Raw genomic sequence first — 19,333 nt, forward strand, 5'->3', positions numbered from 1 at the left:
CTAAATGCACCAATCACTGTTTAGTCTTCAGTCAGCCAATTACATCTAGGCTCAACTGACAATCAACCAACAACATCATGAATAAGTTGACTAATGACATCTATGACCGGAGTTTTTTAAGTATCTACTGACGACTAACACAAATCACTTGACTCTGAAGATCACTTCTGCTCAGGTTGTCAAAACATCAGTCAATGTCATTTCAAATAGTCCTTCTCAGGACTACACTCACCCAGACAATCATACTTTACTTAATTATGTGAGTAAAATCTATTAAGTCTTACTCCCAGGTAGCCTGCAGTGCAGGCGGATTTTGGCGGGGCGAGTGGATATATATTTCCATCGGATGTTCAGGCCGCCATCTTGAAATAGAAAAACAGTGGAGAGTTGGGGCGAGGTAAAAAGTTTACCAAGAGTGGGAGGGAGAAAGAAAAATATCCTCCGACAGTCTGTCATTCTCGCCCCAATTCTCCCAGTCTGCAGCAAATCCAAAATGGCGGCAAAACACTCAAAAGATGAAAACCACCAAAACCGCCAGCACTGCAGGCTAACTCCCAGGCATCTATGAGTTAATGACTCCATAACTGTAGTATAAAGTTCAAACAGTATTCAATTAAAACCTAGTTTCTTCCTATATATTAGGGTATTTGTGATGACTTCCTTATTTATTTCTTAGATTTCAAAGATATTTCTCCTCATGTACGCCCCCAAAAAATGGAACTGGGATGACTGATGGTGTTAAAAAATGGTGAGCAATGAAACAGTTCCTTAGAATCCTGTTGTCTACAAATGTGCTGTGTGAAATGACCACAGCAGGAAAAGTTGTAGAGAAAAGGTATGAGCACATGGTGACAAATTTCAATAAAGAATTTTGACTTTTAGGGCTCGAGATGAGTGCTCCTAAATCAATATACCATCCTTAATCAAACACTAAATGCTAGTTTTCACTACTGATGCAAGTATAACTACAGTGTAAGCAAAATAAGCAATATGATCAGTGGCAATATGATTATAGTACTTCAGCTTTGCTAGGATACAAGTCTAGATTAATTAACAAATATATAATGCATGCATGTTCGTTGCTTTAGCTTACAATTAAACCGCTTGAGAAAACCAGGAATAAAGGAATTCGGTTTTCACTGGATATGGCAAATTATGAAGACCTCTGGTCTGTGCTATCTGCCATCTCGCCTAAATATACAAAACTCGGCTTTCAAATTTTTATACAACCGGTCTGCCTTTTCGGATGTCGTGAGTGTAACAGGACAAAAGCGATAAATCGAAAAAAACGAAAATGCCACAGTTCACAAGTAATGGAATTGTAATTGCCTGAATGCAAGGTCAACAAATTAAACCTGCAGATTACTTTTCTGGATTACATAATAGTCTAGCAATTGGTCGAAAATATCAATGTATCTTGTGGTGGCGAGAACTAATGCGATGAGAAAATGCAAAGTAATTTTAACATACCCTCGCAGAGAAGAAACCACTTTTAGCAGATCGTTACATCTCAACGAATTAGAGCTCCTAGCTCTTGATATCAAACAGGACTTTGTTCGTAAACACTTTGTGACTTGAAAAGCAGCCATTTTGTATTTCTGCTACAGTTTACACTCTGTGTAATGGTAACTGGAATGTAACAACCAAAACGCGAGTCGCTTGGGGCCTCCTCGGGCACGTTTCACGAAAATCCCGCAACTTTTCGGGCCTTTTTCGGGTGTCATAATTCTCTTTATATCTTGAGAACGGAGAACGTTTAAGTCAACAAACTCTACTATCATTTTTCCTTTTGTTATCTTTAAAACATGTTCAAAGACCACCTTATCAAAACAAGCGGAAGGCAGTTTCGTAAATGACCTTTCGGACCCGAAAAGTTATCGGGACTTTCGAGAAACGGGCGCCTGTTGGGATTTTCGTCCAAATGCTAAGTGGCGAATGAAGTTGTTGTATAGCAGTAACCGACGCCCTCTTCTCCTCTCGTAAGCTGCATAGACTTTCTAAAACCGGAATCAAGAAAACAAAAGTAAATTGTTTGAGTCAACAAGGAAATTAGGATGCCATGAGAGACCCCCAACGATTATGCACGTTTTTGCAAACCAGTGTTTGTTTTGTTGCATTCCTTTTGCCTTTAAATGTTGTCGTTTTTTTTCAACTCAGGGTTCAAGCAAAAGCAACAGGCTGAGAGAATAATGAGGAGACAGTTTGCGAGTAAACTGCTCCCCTCTTAAACTTCAATTGCTTCGTAATATCTGGTTTTCTTCGTTCAAGTTCCCCGAGTGAACCACTGTCACCATACAGTACTTTTTTCAGTGAATCGTCATTGGAATCCAAAATCACACGTTGAAACTAGCAAAAATATTAAGTCGATTAACAGATCACTGACAGCTAGTTTGTTTAGGAGCTAAAAATGCACTTTTCAAATTATTAAAAAGTGAAACTAAATATTATGGAAGTGTTTTTCGGTTTTGTAGGTATGGAAATAATTCAAAGAATCTAAGCGAAGTCTCTGAATTTAGTTTACAATAAAAACTACCAGAACGAAAAAAAATGGAGAAAAAATGCAGACTAAGCTATGAGGGTAGGAAAAATTTTCCATAACTGTTCATTCCTTGCGTTCAGTAATAAAAAAGACACGAAACCATCATTTTGAAAGCCAAAAGGGTTTGTACTAGCCTGCGTAGCAGGCGGTTTGGCGAATTTTAGACATTTCTTTCCAACAGGGTTGACTTTCAAGTGATCGTTTTGAAAATGGCCGTGTGAAAACCTGGACCGAAGTCAAACGAGAACGCGAGGGGGGAGGGGCCGAGGAGAAGGAGTTGATTGCAGGCGATTCCTCGCTCGTTCTCCTCGCCCCCTTCCCCCGTCGCTTTCTTTTTGTGTGGCCATTTAAAATTTCGAGTGTCAACCCCGGTGGAAAGAAGCTTCTAAAATTCACCAAACCGCCTACTACGCAGGCTGGGTTTGTGCAGGCAAAATATTCCAGGCTATTTAAGTCATTCTGAGGAGTGGCACTGCCCGAAACTCATTTCTATTGTCCCCTAGCGACATTAAACCCCTGAAAACAAACCAAGGCCAGGGACGAGCTGAAATGGAAAGATGAACTTAAGTACGATTTTTTTTGACAACTTGATGCTGTTGATGAGCTCGGAGCGGGACGCAAGACTTGGCCGTCAATGGCACGGTGGTCCCGGAGGTATGTGATGGAGTCCCGATTGTCACGCGACTTGGATTTTCTAACCATGCGATAAAAAATATCAAGCCATTTGTGTTAATGAACAGTACCAGGCAGTACCCAGTCTCTCAGTCGATGCAACTTGAGGAGTAAACGATTCAATACGATTCAAAAATGGGAAAAACCTCCCAAATCGTCTGGCTTTCAGGTGACTTGATAGCTCCGTTAGTGAAGAAGTTTAGAGCACAATGTTCAAGTGGTATTCAAGGTTGTTTTTGTTCCTAAATAATTCTCACTTTTTCGCAATTCAAGTTGATGAACGCGATGACCATTCTCAATTCAATTTACAACGTATCCGCAGATGAACTACCTTAACTTTCATTCATATATTAACCCCCCTGGGGGAAATAACAAGAGCTAGGGTCGATAATTCAGGTGATGGAACAGTTTGCAGCATGTCAAGTTTAATCATGATCTTGTTTCATTTTCCTTCTTTGCAAATACTTATGTCAAAACAATACCTCAAGGATCGGTTTTGAATTTTCTCTTAAGACTGTGCTTTTGCCTGAGGGATAAACCGGTTTCTACCTTAAAAAGCGAAGAAGTCACAGTGGTTGCAGATCACTCACACCCCAGCAAGACGCGGCCTTGAATCGCAGACTTTCATGCTATATTTAATCCGTCACTTGGAATATTAATCTAATTTTAACATTTATTTTTTAATTTTTCCCCATTTGTTTCTTTTTTCTTCCTGAATCTTGCTCGTACTGGTTCAGTCAATATGTCACTATGTGAAATCAAAACCTTGTAAAATCATTCATTCTCTTTCTTTCTCTTTTTAGCAAAGTCTATAAAGTAAAGTTTTATTACTAACAGAAATGAAGAAATGTCATAATTTATAGGGCATGGCATACTAAATTAAATGCGACATCTTTATGATAAGTTCAACCCAATTTTCAAGCATTTAAGACGCTTGTTTGTCTATACTTTGGGGAGTGAAATTCGTCGTTTATGTCCCTGAGGGGGTAGTGAAGAAGAGAGAACAGGAGTAAATTGTTTTATGAACTTTTGAAGACTGGTGTCTGCAAAAAGCAGCTGAAATGAATAAAACCGTGATTATTCAGCCCCAAACATGCCTTTGTTTAACTGACCGTACGTAAATTAAGCTCAAAAACAAAGAAATTATCCTGTAATAGCGTGTTAATTTAGATGCCTCCCGATGACAATTTCTTTGATTTTGTTTTTTGAAAAGAGAAGAAAGAAAAGCTGACATTTTCTTCTCACTCATCCCTTAGTGTTCTTATTTTCAACTCAAGAGCTCATTTGAACCAAAATCCCCCGAAAATTGTGGCGGAGATTTTTATCGCTGTTTGAAATTTGTCTGTTTGGTTGAATTATTTTGTTTAGATCACCGCGGAATGTTGACTTTTGTCGTAAATCATCTCGACTAATATTGCACTCTCTTCTTTATCAAGGTTCATCTATTGCTCATCATCTCTCGAACCCCATACCGAGTCAACAAGCTATAATATTCCCCGAGGCACCTTGCTTAAACCGTTCACTCTTTTTACAATACGTTTCGGTCGTGATTCCCGCGGAGAAAATGCATTAGTTCTTTCGCTCAGCAACGGAACGGGACATTCAATGAGTTGCTAAAGACAGAAATGAAGCATTTGTGATCGTTCACGTTTTGAAGGGCTGTATACTTTGTTCACTCTGAGACACTCCTATTTTGAAAATTTGGACAAAACGAAAAGTCATTTTGTACCCACGGTAACTTTTCGTTTGCATTGTTATTATATTTAACGATCAAACCAAATGTTGTTTTGAGAAAACAAAACTCAAAACGAAACCATTTTCTTGTCAATCCATTCTGTGGGTATTAAAAATAAACGAAAGAAAAATCTTGGCGTCCCATCGTCTGGTGAAATGGCAGAAAAAACAATACGCGTTGTCCTTTGAACCTCTGACACTTAATTTCCTTTTTTTTGGATTTCCATGCTTACACTGAACAAAACTAACTGATCCATGTTTTCGTATATGATGTCCAAGGACAACAAGTCTGGTATGTTATTTTCTGCGGAAGTAAATACGAAACCAAACTCTGGAACCATAAACGAAGTTTCATTTTTAATATTTCCCAAAGCTTCCTGTAAGCTGAATTAAGCCATCTTGTGCGTGTGAAATGAAAGCTCAGGTCTCGATTTTCAAAGTAAATATTTATAATAGTGTTACACCCGTCTCGTGACTTCGTGAAGACTTGTCAAGGGGATCAATAAAATTCGTAAGGAGCGATTTTTGTGCCAAGGGATTCATTTCCGCTCTTATCTGGGAATGTGTGGTCTTTGTGTCCTTATGGATTGTTTGTAAATAAATAATTTGACACAAAAGCTGTACTTATCTTATAAACAAACAATGCCGGTGGTCCATAAATAAAAATGCCGCTCTGCGCGGATTTCCTTCAGTGTGTCACAAGCCTCTTTACGGCAACTTCTTGGACGGCTTCAGAAACAACGAACGCGCGCTTCACTTGTCATTGCAGAAAACGTGCGCCATCGAGTGGAAACACAATATGTTCCCATCGCATCGTAGTTGTTACTTGTCTCCATATCTTTACCAGCCGTCTTTCCATCCGCCTCTGTCAAGTTACCCTTCAGCATTTTACCCGCAATGGAGCGGCAATGGCCTTCCTTTAAACTGCCATGGTGCAGGCATATTTTTTCGCGAACAAGAGCCACTCCCAAAGCCACCGTACTCTTATGTAGCTCTCATCTCGATGGCCATCAAACAGGCACCAAACGAGAAAATAACATTGAGTGGGATTTATCAGTTCATCACGGAAAATTTCCCGTACTACCGCTTGAACAAACGCGGTTGGCAAAACAGCATTCGACATAACTTGTCACTGAATAAATGCTTCGTTAAGATTCCGCGCGAACGTTCGGATCCCGGAAAAGGATGTTATTGGAGTCTCGATCCGTCATACGAAGAAATGTTTGAGGAAGGAAATTTTAGGAGAAGGCGACGAAGACAGAGGAATTATCGAGGAAAAGGTGAGGACGGGGAAGACGAAGACGAAGTCGAAGCCAACTCCGTTGACACTGACGCAGATTCGAAGTCAAACGGATGCTCACAATTCAGCAAAATCTCCCTTGATCAAGATGAAGGATTGACCCAAAGAGCCGCTGAAGATTTAGCCGTGTCACAACCAGAGAATAAGACAAGCGACATTGAAAACAAGGGTCGGACTACGGCGGAGCTGTCTTGGGGAGATGTAAAAGATGAGGAGACTGTAAAACCATTCCTTCAAGAAGAATTTGCGGATGACGTCCATCCGTTTAGTATTGACAACATTTTGGGCAAAAAGAGCAAGGAAGAAAGAGACGAAGAAGCCGGAAAAGACGCTTTTTCAGCTAACCAAAAGACAAGTGTATTAGTACCCAAAAACATTATGCAGAAAACCGCTCTGTTAGAGGCGAAAAAGATTACAGGATCTCCTCGTGGCCTGAGTTTTCCTGCCACAAGATTTCGTAGCCTCTCAAGCGAACCTTTCAACGGTTCAATTCATGGATTATGCAATGCCTGCTCGGCCATGAACCAAAGCGCAAGAAACCCATCACTGGCGACTTACGGTTCCTACTGGACTGTGCCCAATTCACATGGGTTATACTCGAATTGTAACTGCCTCAATTGTCGGCCTTTAAGCTACAAGGTTTAAAAAACAAAAACACTAAAAGATGGCATTCGATCAAGAGCACCACTTAGTGTGGTCAATCTTACTCGTGGCATTCATCAGTCTTTTGCGGTTATTTGCGAGAGACAAAACTTGGCCACTGAACAAATTGTCTAGCACGATAATCGATCTTTAGTTACTGCGCTGAATGCCTTAATGGCAGTAGAGCGCAAAATGTTTCTGTTTGTGTTATTCTTTTGCTAATTGCACAAGGACGTTATTAAAGATAAGAAAGACATTAAGATGCGCTTTTGAAGAGTAGCGTTAAGTATTGTGTGTATATATAGCACAGAATGTTTCTTAGCTAGGTGAAAATATCCCTCAAAGGTCGAGAGTTTGGGTGATTATGTATCAAATTGGTTTGCGATAAAAAAAAACATATCTACATATACACAAATTTGGAGTGTACATGTTGTTAACAAAGCCTGGAATCATGAAGAAGAAACTCTTGTAAACCGCTGGTGAAATCTAGATAGTATTTTCTACTTCGCTCTTAAAACCGGTACTTGGAGGTTTTTGGTAACAAATTTCGCTGCTTAAAAGCAACATTGAAAAATTTAAAAAAATCTTTTGCAGAACATTTCATTTCTCTGTCTCTTTAGTTAGCTCCAGCACAAACTGATCGAATTTGAGTTGTGCAGAGGTTGAGACAAAGCAAATCAAACGAAAATTTTCACCCAAAAGAATTTAAAAATTTTTCCCGAAACTATTTGAGGTGTGCCCCGACCTCTCAGTAAGGCGTTATGCTCCAGGGTTACTCTTACAATAATATGCCAAAATCCTATCAACTGCGTTTGTCTGTATTGTGCGAATTAGCTCACTGAATAAACATTATCTTTGCTATTTACGACCGTTTCATTTCGCGGTGCTGCAAATATTGATAAGGGAAGGGATAAACAGATTGTTGTCCTTTTGGAAAAAATGCTAAAGAAAAATTATTTCAATAAATACACCGATATCATACGATTCTGTTTTGAGGAGGCAAAGCGAAAAAAATTAAGCCAAACAATTTTAGGGGAAACTTCACAGTCAATACAGCATGAAGAATATGCAGAGATTGTCCGGCTGTATTTCCTTCGGCCATTTCCGGAGTTTGAAATAATTATTTCGGAAACAACTTTAGTCAACGAAATTGGGAGTTTGTCATTTCCCTGGCTGGGGCTCATTCTCTTGAGCGACTAAATTAATTAAAGATTTCCAAAAAAAATCCTCGCTACGCTTTTAGTGAATTCATTGAGTCGCATGTATCTAATTGAATAGTGATTGACTCGTCAAATTGTTTCCAAAACATTTGGTTTCAACAATTGCCTGCCCAAAAAGCCAGCATTTAGCAAAAAGCGGTTTAGTACGCTCAGTGTTTGTGGTAGCTGTTATTTTAGCTGGCGCTTGTTCTTTTTACCCGACACGAGCTTACTCGGCTATCAAATTTTGTGACTCCCGCAGAATATCCATGAGCTGAGACTCTGCAGGGTTAAATCCTGAATGAAAAGGTTTAAATTGGATTGCTGGTTTTTTCTTTTAAAGCTTTTGTTCGCTAAGTCACCTGTTTGGAAAGTATGTGCCAAAAATGTAAAACAAGCATCAACTGAGTCGGCACGGGGAAAAGAAAATATTGAATCAAAGATTTTGGAATGTATTCCTCGACCTCTAATTCTTTCAAACAATTGACTAGCTAATGGCAAAATCGAAACGTCACATTCAGATCCGCTTACACATAGAAAATCCTTGTAAAAACATGAAATACACTGGAAATTATCTGGGGGTTTGTGAAAACATAGAAAGTTCCACACGAACAACTGATGCGCCCTACGAAGATCCTCAATTAGTCCCCATGATATGGTACGTCTGTCAAAAACTACAGGCCACTTCTTCAGTCGCAAAGTACGATTTTTTCCCTCGATTTTATGTCAGGGGGAATTAAATCAATAAGACGTGTTTTGTGTTCACCTTAAGGTCAATCGAATTTTACCGTTATTGTATATTGTTTTGTTTCAATGTGTCTTTTGCAACTAAGTCGTATAATCTTGCAAATTTTGTCTGAAGTCGCGTGACGCATGAAATTTCAATTTTTTACAGTTGGTCCAGGAAAATTATTTTAAATTCAGCATTTTCCCTTTAGCGAAGTCCATCGAGATATTTTTTTGTAAAAATTTTTACATTTTAATAAACAAAGGGTACACACAAAGTGCTTGCCAAGGGATTCTCTCGCCAAGCCGCAAAACTACAGATGCTGAGTTAGTTTAAATTAATCTTGTTGAATTGACTGGGCTTAGAGGTTATTGTCTCAGGCACCATGTTATCATGCCTCAACTATTTCAAATTTTTCTGTTAGTTTAGATAAATTACGGCAAAGTCATTTACCGTTTAACCATTTTCGCATGAACTGCATCAATCTTCTGCATTTCCACTAAAGCTAATTAGCCAGTTCATTGAAATCTTCGCCATTTTCTCGAAGGTATGATTTTAGTTGTCTAATTAAGTTTATGAACAACTGTCTTTCCGAAGTCTGCATGGAAGGAATGTCATGGAAGTTCCACTAAGAGTTTTAAACACTCTCAACTATTTACTCGTCGGCATTTTACGTCGCCTTATCGCCCGAGACATTTATTTTCCCTCCAGTCATAGACCGTCTTGAGTTTGTTTCAGTTAATATCAGTTGGGAGTGAGTGAGATCTAAGTTTAAAATATTTGGAATTCTGCCATATATAAAGCGTCTCTTTTGTGCATTTCATGTTGATCACTAATAACTTTTCGATGTCATTGATTTTCGAGAAAATCATCCAGTGGACAATGGCAGAGTAAAACACATTTAGTCCAGTTCAGTCTTGGCTTCAGAAAGGTTTATTTATTGGCATTTCTTACAAATTTCTCAGTCTTATTTAAAATTCAGTCGTTATCATGTAAAATTGGAGCAGACAATTTATTTGCCTATTTGAGCTAGTCATTTTCTCCAAGAGTAGATCTTAAAGAGTATTTATCTTTGGCATACTGCATTCTCGGATGGAGTTCTGAAAGCAGTTCGAAGTCTCATCAGTTTTATCATTGACATCTTATGAAGCGAGATTCAAGGAAACTTAAAACAAGCAACTCACACAGAACTGAAAAATGAGTCAGTTAACTCAGGCATTTACAGAATATTGGAACAATTCCTCTCCAATGCTGTCAAATAGCCTTCTGTGTGAAAAAAAGAGTTTGATTGTAGAAGTACGCTCGGTCCTCAATTCACTCGCAAGGTCCAAACTTATTTCAAATAAAAATGTGACAGCATTTCATGCACGTAGACAAATTCAAAACAAGATTAAAGGCTCTGCTTTTCATAAGAGCCTTTAAGATGTGTGCCTAATTATTTTACCCGAGAAGTGCTCACACAAAAGCTATTAGGATTAATCCGTCTCTCTAGGCCAATGAACTCGATTCAACGCCAAGTTTCGTCTGTTTACTTTACAAAACGTCTTCAAAATTACGTGTTGCAATGTAACATTTTGCACATAACTGAACATCAAAATCGTTTGGAAAAGAACCCTTGTCAGCCGGCCATTTTCCAGTCTTCAATGTAAAGTTGCTTATTTTCGACACCAAACACAACAACTTACAGCTTGAAGATACTGCTCAGGAAACCATTTGACTGGATGAACGTTTGACAAATGTCGCAGTAAAGTTAGCCTCGTTGCAAAGTGTCTAAATGGACCAGTGAAATTAAGTTTCCCAGAAAGTTGCACAGAAATACAAACACGACCCATTTGCGGAGTCAAAACTTTGAGGAGGCTAATTAGAGAATCGACGCTTTCATGCCGATTCACTTTTAAATCATTTCAAAAACGTGTTTATCAGAGCTTGACAAGCAGCGCAAACCAAATGAAAAAGCAACAAACATGACATTGTTCGACAAACTTGTGATCTTATCAAAGTAAAGCAGTGATGTTCTGGTATTATTTTTGTAAACAAAACGTTCAAATAAAGTCCTCTAGGTTCATGGGCGTATATACCCTGTTTATTTCATTTGCAATAGGCTATTTTTAGTTAGTTCTCTCAGAGGATCTTGAGATTTTGAAGTTATTTTGTGTCATTTCGCTTTCCTGTGTTCATTTTGTGGTTGGTCACTTTCTTCCGACCACCCAAGCTTCAGGAAAGAGGAATAGAATGATGCGTGAAATTGTTTACTAACCAAACTTGTCCAGTGTTCCATCAGTTGTAGAACTCGCTAGTACAGGGAAAGCGGCTCAGCTTTTGTCAGAGCTTCAGCAACGAACAACGATCAGACGAGGGAAACTCCACTGGTTCTAATAAATCAGGTGTTGAATGGCGTACATTTATCATTAAAACATTTCACTTTCATACACACTCTTTAATGCCCTGTTCTGCTAAGAAACAACATATAATGATGAAAATCTGTTCGGTTTGTGGAGAACTTCAACTACGATCAGTAACGACGTGTCGTAATGCTTTCTGTACAATCTACAGACCTCAACCCCATTTCCAATCATTCTTATGAAACTCAGTGGCTCAGTTTGAATGTATGAAAACGAGATTGACTGAATGCGAAGAGATACAATTGAAACTCGAAAGTGAAAACTAAATACGCGAGTGAAAACGTTGAAATGACGTCCGTAAAATGCTTTGAGCTCAACAATGTAAAAAAACGACAACTTAAATGCGAGTTAAAAAGGCAAACACTGATCACCTAATGAATCTTTTACTCCAGGTGACCTGTTTACATTGCAACTTGGTCGACTGATTCGCGCAAAGGAAATGGAAAGCTGAACTGAACTACGAGATGCTATCGGTAGAATCGAAAGCAGAATTCCGATCTTTTCGTTAATTTAAATCTGCATGACTTATTTTGAAACGCCACAGACTTTACATCTTGCTAGGACAGAGATAGTTTGAGCCGAGGTTTTGGATCAGGGATAGGTTTTGTTCGTAGGTCCTATGGCAGAACGGTTCGTTCGATCCACTAACTTACTAAGACTGGAAGACATACCGCTTCAGATCTTGTGGCACAGGTTACATTTTCCGCCCGGTTACCTCTCGACCTAACCGAAAATAACTTTATTTCGAGATGTATGTGTTTTCAAAACAGAGGGAAGGAAACAGGATGAGGTTATGCGGGATTTAAATTCATTTGAAACTTACGAGAGTGGGACATCCGAATGAAGTATGTTGAGAGAGCAAAGGCCAGTAGATGCAGGACGTTTTGGCAACCGTCAAGTGCTACACTGATGAAATAACTAAGAAAATTTTCTTTTTCTTGTTAACAAGTTAATTGCGTCCTTGATGAACACCTTTGTCCATCTATCAGCTTCTATAAGATTCCTATTATAAACTCGCTGGTTCAGAAAATGCAACATGTTCTCGTTCATCATAAATAGTCACTGAAAAATGCGAGGTCGCCGTAATTTCGTAGTTTAGATAAATGGCAAACTTTAGACTCACTATTGAGTCTTGCCAGCAATCAATGAAACCCGATAAATCCTCAAAAGACAAAAACATAGTAAGGTTGATAAACATTTAATTTCAGAAGTGGAAGCCTACCGTATGCTGTTAGCAGTGAGCAACAGTTTGATCCCCCCTAAAAATGCTAATCCACTACGTCTCTTCAACTCCGAGACGAGTTTCCACCATCTTGTGATAAAAGCACCTAAATTTGACCGATTAACCGTTTAACGTCAAAATCTCCTCGCCAATGTGAAATTCAGAATGATTTACTCTATAAATTGAGCAGGCAGCCATTATGGGATTAAGTAGTCCCTTGTAATGATTCCTTACTTTAACACGCAAAGTTTGTTTTCGAGCAACTCCTGCAAGATTAAGCGTGGAGTAAAGAATGGAGGTTGCTTGAAAAAAAAAAAAAACAACAACAACTGAAAAATCCACACAGCTAAATGTGCAATGTCGTTTTTCAAAAATGATCATTCCACTTTACGAGTGGTGCTAAGATAAAATGCACGGAAAAAAAGAGAAAAGAGAGATCCAGTTTGTGTCAACTTTATGACATGACACTTCTCGGTTTATAGAAAAAAACACTCGATGTCTTCCAAATCCGCTTGATTACCAAGCAGGCTCGATTATGTCGCAAGCCGTTTGATGTCAGTGGAGAAAAAAAGGGCACGCAGTGTCTTTTTTCCCTCTCAGCGCGGTTCATTCTATTCCCTCCGAACTGCCTCCCTATGAAATACACTCCCTGTTTGACGGATAACCGTTTTCATCGATAAAAGAATAAAGCGTATGGACAATTGGCAGTCTATAGGACTGCAGTTACAGAACAAAAAACGCTGTAGGGAGGATGGATTGTATTATTCTCATACATTAAAAACCCTCTTTGAGTCTTCCCAGTATGCTTGGGTGGACTCCGTTATTCCTTTCGCAATGATCGTAATTGATCGCTTAAGCGTCATTTTCACCAGTAAGTCACAGCATGCTTTTTGCGATACCACTTCAGCGCCATTCTTCAAAAAGAGCTTAACGGCACTGTGCGATCGTTACAAACACAAATTGAATCGTGAATCCTTCCTAAATGTGGCTGCAAATTGTTAAATTGAACGTCTTTACCACCCGAGGTTAATAATCATTCTGGAATTTACTCCCCAGGCCCTCTCTGTTCGCACGTCTCAACCAGACAGACTATCCGTCTAAAAACCTGGTTTCCTTCCTCTTCTTTCATTTTTTCTGCTGGATTCAGTGGATTATCCTCATCGCTATGCTTAAACTCAAGAAGTGACCTGTTAAGCCCAATTTGTTAGATGTCTTTGAGTTTGCAGACAAAGGAATGTATAACATTTTCTTCGTGTAAAATCGCGTCGTCGGGCTTGTTGGCCATTTTCTTTCCATTTCATGCGAATTCACCTTATGTGCGTCTCATGCAAGGGAGACGGACAGTATGCAAATAATTAGAAATCACAGACATTTTCAACGCAAAGATCTCGGGTTTTTGTAAACACCGTCAACAAAATTTTTATAACCAAATATGTTTGAAATTTAAGTAAAGAAATCTTGAATCGTTTCCAAGATAAGTTAGTAAGCTTAAACTAAAGCTAGATTCCGAGTGTTGATGTAGAAATGTATATACTAGGGCTTCTCAAAGAGGGTCTCAGCCGTCACCCAAACATAGCTAACTGGTGAAAAATCCCATAACATTACCATCAATGATCAAGTAATAAGATTACAAGAACTTTTGAAAGCTATTGAAAGATCAGAATCATTTTAAATTAAAATGGAGAATGGCGATGTGGTGATCGAAAGCAATTGTTTAAACACAAGTCTTCTAATCCCCTTAAAATCATTCATTCACCACTCGCCATCAAATAGGCAGCTTAACAGATCAATGCTCTATGTGTACCAAGGACTGTGACTGTGAAAGGGGGTTTGATTTGTTTTTTTTACTGTCCCTAACTGATCTTTAGGACCAGTATTTGATAATTCCGCTAACACAGCAAGACTTAATCCGGAATTTGTGGCACACTTGTGGCTGATGTTTAACCGCAGATCGCGACCTCAATTTCCTGTTTTCACTTTTTTATTGCAACAAAGCTGTGTCTCCTCATAATGTAACTACTGAAAATCGTTGGCGTGATCACAGACTGTGTCATGGCCGATGCAACACTTAAAGGCGAGCTGTTTTCCGCAAACCCGCATCGATTTTTTTGTTTTTGTTCAAGCGTTTCACTTTATCCTTTGTTTTATGAGTCAACGAAGGTTTGGATATGGACCTCGGTTCTTTCCAATTTTGAGAAAACTATTTTAATGAAGAAAACTAACCATAGGATTCAACCTCTCAAACTTCGAGATTTTTTCTCTCGCAGGTATGTTGAGCTCGCACTGTTTTGAAATAAAGTGGAATTACACAGTGCCTAATTAATCCTTTCAATAAGATGACTCAAGCTTCAAAAATCACTCAACTGCAACATCATCCTGTAAGATCCATGTCGTGTCGGGACAAGTATTCTCTGATGCTCTGTTCGTCGTCTTCAATTGTTGACTTCTAATACCATGATTATGAGTAATAATAATAATACTGAATAACCTGAATAATTATAGTCATGATGATGATGACGATGATCACAATGATGTCATCATCATCCTTATTAAGCAAGGACAACGACGACGGCTACAAGAACGCAACATAACAACAGGTTTAAGTAGCAAAAACAATAGTTCTGCACGCCCTGCACGTGCGTTTTACATTCGGATACATTTCTTTGCCGTTCTCGTCTTGACAACGACGTGGAGCACGAGAGCACCTGACGATGAACTTTCAATTTTCTTTCTAAATATCCACACCGTTCTCATCAATTTTATTCTTGATGATGTGTATTCACACTTTCCAAGCCGAGCGACATGGAGTAATCGCAAAATTAACGGGAAATAATATTTTTAGACAACGTTCTCGTGACCACAAGCATCGATTAAGGCCATTCGTCTCATCGCAGACCATGTTTCACTGTTAATTCATGACGTTTCTGTTAGACTTAAGCGTGACATTGAGTACAGGGACTAGACTGAGGTGAAACAACTTAAATTTGAATTCGTATGAATGATGTCGTGTTTGTCTTTGGAACCATCTCCAGAAACCCGAGCCTGGTTTGAGCTGGATCAGGCTTTAGGCCATTGAAAGCGAAGTTTAGCCATGATCAGTGCTGTGTTTACAATCTAAACATCTGATTATCTGTAAAAAAAAACTGCAAATTCTCAATTCCAGACAAGTTTGAGAGCTTTAAACTTGCGACATTGTGTCTGTTTCTTTTTCTGATTTCTGGCACCAGTGATGTTAGATTACATAGTGGCCAAAACGAAACCGCAAAAGAGCCGAGCATGTCTTACATAGTTTGTAGCATAATTTCCAAAACAATGAAACTAGCTCTACCGACGTTAAGAAGGAAAAAATGGATCAAACACACACAAGCGTGCACACGTCCGTAAGTTTTCCCATCTTAAACATGCAATTGATAAAAAAAAAAAAGAAAAGAAACGCCCTGAGATATGAGAGGCTGAGGAGGTTCGTCGAAGGGCGCTCCGCATCAACTCGATTCTGAATCTTTGAAAGTTAACGAAGATTATAAATTATGGACAAATTAACGTTCAGCAAACAACATTGAACTGCGGAGATCTCTTTCAGAATCGTTTGTCTTTCCTGTCAGATTCGTGACCATCGGAAGATTCTCTTTTTGAAAAAGGCGACGCATGTAAGGCATTGTGAACGGTATTTGTAATGATCTGTCAAAGAAAACGTCGACTTAATAATTATTACAAGGTAATCAAAGCGCAATGATTGCCATCAAATTTCACAATACTGATTGAATACATGGACCGTAACTCACACTTAACGGAGGGGTAGTCACATCAGTCACAGAAGGCCTTAAGATTTCAACGTGAGAATAAGTGGCTTTAGTTTCGGGAATGTTACATTTTTATAAAGCGCAAGCGATCGTTAAAATGGAAAAAATAAAAGAAACTTGCGTTACAAAAGATACTAGATTTCATAAATTATTACCTAGAGAAGAATTTCTTCCACTTAGCTTAATGAAAGAAAACTATGCAGTATTGTTTTTCAAAATCCTCGCCGCTGTAATCGCATTTAAATTTTCCGCAAAGAAGTATCCTTGCATGAATGCCGATAGAGAAACAAAAAAAGAAGCCCTGTTGATTATTTCCACGTTTTTCAACAGTTGCTCAATTTGCGAAGAACTGCAGTCTGTGAAGGGTTTAGAAGTGCCGGAATGTTGATAAATGGTAAAGTGAATTAAGTAATGTATAATATTTAGACCGGAAATAAGCTTGTTTGAGAGATCCATAAAAGATGAAGCAGCTTCAAAAAATAAAATTGGCACGTGAGCAGAACTTGGATCTCTTACAGGAAATTGGACCTCTTGAATGGTTGTGTTAGCAGGAAATTCACATTGGACTTGCAGATTGGCGGCAACGGGTCAGTCAGCCGCTTTGACATACACTAAGGTAATCCCATTAACGCTTTCACCGACAACAAACACATCAAACCAATCAAACCGCATAACTGTGTCACTGGCTGCGGGTGTCAAACGCAGGAAGGAAAGGTTGCTGGTTCCTGATTGGATTAGAAAATGGCTGCCAGAGAAAATATTGGTTGTGATGATTTAGTCAGAACCTAAAAACCCAAAAGTTGTCACTTGTTGGTACGATCATCTCCACGCAGCCAAAATTGTTTTTGAAACATAGGAAATGTGAATCTATCGACAAATTTATGAGTTCTCACTAGAAGAAGGAAGCGTGACATTTCGGCGCACCCAATTTCGATACGAAAGATTAATTAAGCTGTCTGTTTTTGTAATCCCAGTTAACGGAGCAGCAGAGCACTTTCCTACAACGTAGCCCGGCGACCTCTATGTGTCTGTCGTATACGTATGGACTTGGCCCTCGCTTGCTGCGGGAAATACGCAAGATTCTGATCCCATTACGAACGTCCTTGGAAGAGGGATCACCAAAAGTGTCTCTTCATACATAAATTACCACGGAAGACAAGATTCCTGCTTACAGCGAGGTTTTATTATTCCTGGCAACTTTGAAATGTCACGGTATTCTTTACAGTGCGATTTACTCAGGAAAAATAAATAAATTTTAAGAAGCAGCGCATTTTTGCAACACCAGCTCGTGGGATATTTGCCCCCACCAAGACATCAAAGCCAACCAACCCAAAAAATACTCTAACAAAGAAAGAATGGTTGTTTTTTTCGTCTTTCAGTGTATGTTTAGAACCTGCTGGATTTTAAACGTGTAGTGCTTCGTAGGAATTCTCTTTCATTTTAATAGTATGTTTGTCATCCTTCAAAACAACAGTTGGAAGAATAATTAAGTCGGAGGTACGCACTGTAGACGTAAGATCTGGCCGTCTGGAAAACAAACGTCCTACTTCCGATCGGATCCCCGTTTCTCTCAGCTGGCGCCGAGTGCCAATTAAGTTCTTAATAACGAATATAGGAAAAATGAGAGTGAAAATAGGCGTTTAAAATGTTCAGAAACACCATAAATATATGACATGCTCCGCCGCTCTAAATCTCATTAATTTCGATTTTGGTTCTCTCCTGCGAACGAAATTTAACATAACTTGACATTTTACAATGACATCAAAATAGCGTGAGATACCCGGCCTCTCTAACTCAATCGCTTTCTCTGCCAACTGGAAAATATTTGTTACTCGCCTGTTTACAACGGAAACGTCTGATGAAAAGATCGGAAAACAACTTCCCATTGCTGTTTTTTTTGCCGATCGTTTTCTGATCCACAACAAATTTGGCATTGTTTAATTTTGATACTGCCGGAATACGTCATTGTGGTACTATCCAGCGCTATCCAAGCCATTGGTGAGAACATTACTTTGTAAAACTTTCTTCGGGAGGAATTCTCTTCTCCAAATAAAGGGCTCCGGGCAAAACCGTGACTTTTTGAGTGTTTTGCTTTTTTCAGTAAAGTTGAATTTCTGCGTGACGTGATTGAAAAATATAGAAAACAACACAAGTGCTGTATGTTTTCTTTGGCTGGTTCGCTCTTAGTTTCCTGTAAGCTATATAAGTAAAAAAAAAAAAAAACAGAAAAAAGGCTGTGTGATACCATAGCCGATTGGTTCTTGATCAGCAGTACAATTTGGCATGGCCGGGAAACACTTTATTTGAAAGGGACGTATTTACTCTAAAATCAAAATGGGCCTTTCGATCTGTGCGATAGAATGCAAAAGCTTTTCCTCCCGGGGGGGGGGGGGGGGTACTCCCTTATAAGGGCTCAATGGGGACGTGCGGCCAGCCAGGGTATGTTTTTCGGGATTTTTGTCTTGAACAGGGTATCGAATTTATTATTTTTTGTCTTAATCAGGGTATCGATTTATCAATTTTATCAATTTTTGTCTTAAACTGGGTTAAATGTCTTAAACAGGGTATCAAAAATCGGAATTCTGTCATAAAATGGGTAGGAAAATCAGCGATATTTGTCTTAAACAGGGTCAGGGTATGAGGGGCCGCGCTGCACCTCCCCAACCAGGGATACATCGAGTACCCCCCCCCCCCCGGGCTTTTCCTCTCCACCATTAGAACTTAGTCGTCCTGATGCTCTTGCATTTTTAGTGATAATAATATTAAGATGTCAAAAACATGGAAAGCGCGTATAGGCCGGAATTGTTAGCCACAAGAGACATTGTTCCATGAGAAGACAGCCATAAGAAGCTAGTCAGAATTGACGAAAAGAGTCATATATATCTAAGTTATTAACTGCTCGGAAGATCCGTATAGGGGAAAAAATGTTCCCGAGGTATTGAGTACCGCTCGAGGCCGTACTCAAGATCGAGGACACACTTTTTCCCTGTACGGACCGACCTAGGCCAGTGATTAACGTTTTTATTTATTTCTAAATTATATTTTTAAAGGGTAGGAGAACCTACCAGGAAAATCTGGGAAGGTCATTATTTTATA

The 19,333-nt window shown here is 39.1% G+C and overlaps 2 protein-coding genes across 2 annotated transcripts in view; one reads left to right on the forward strand and one right to left on the reverse strand.

The window, feature by feature from the left end:
• Positions 1-1,621, reverse strand: part of LOC137969611 (uncharacterized) — a 5,615-nt gene extending 3,994 nt beyond the window's left edge. Inside the window, exon 1 of the mRNA XM_068815922.1 lies at positions 1,471-1,621. Coding sequence (XP_068672023.1) covers positions 1,471-1,589 — 119 coding nt within the window. The 5' untranslated portion in view covers positions 1,590-1,621. The remainder of the gene's footprint in view (positions 1-1,470) is intronic.
• A 4,003-nt stretch (positions 1,622-5,624) lies between these two features.
• Positions 5,625-7,750, forward strand: LOC137969715 (fork head domain-containing protein L1-like). The gene has a single exon (XM_068816052.1). It carries the CDS (start codon positions 5,745-5,747, stop codon positions 6,888-6,890), a length of 1,146 nt encoding a protein of 381 aa, XP_068672153.1. The 5' UTR covers positions 5,625-5,744; the 3' UTR covers positions 6,891-7,750.
• Positions 7,751-19,333: the final 11,583 nt, after the last annotated feature.

The sequence above is a fragment of the Montipora foliosa genome, chromosome 9, assembly GCF_036669935.1.
Source record: "Montipora foliosa isolate CH-2021 chromosome 9, ASM3666993v2, whole genome shotgun sequence".
In the NCBI taxonomy this organism is placed as follows: Eukaryota; Metazoa; Cnidaria; class Anthozoa; order Scleractinia; family Acroporidae; genus Montipora; species Montipora foliosa.

Bases quoted from the DNA above. Each gene is read 5' to 3' on its own strand.
- LOC137969715 (XM_068816052.1), top strand. From the start codon at position 5,745: ATGTTCCCATCGCATCGTAGTTGTTACTTGTCTCCATATCTTTACCAG.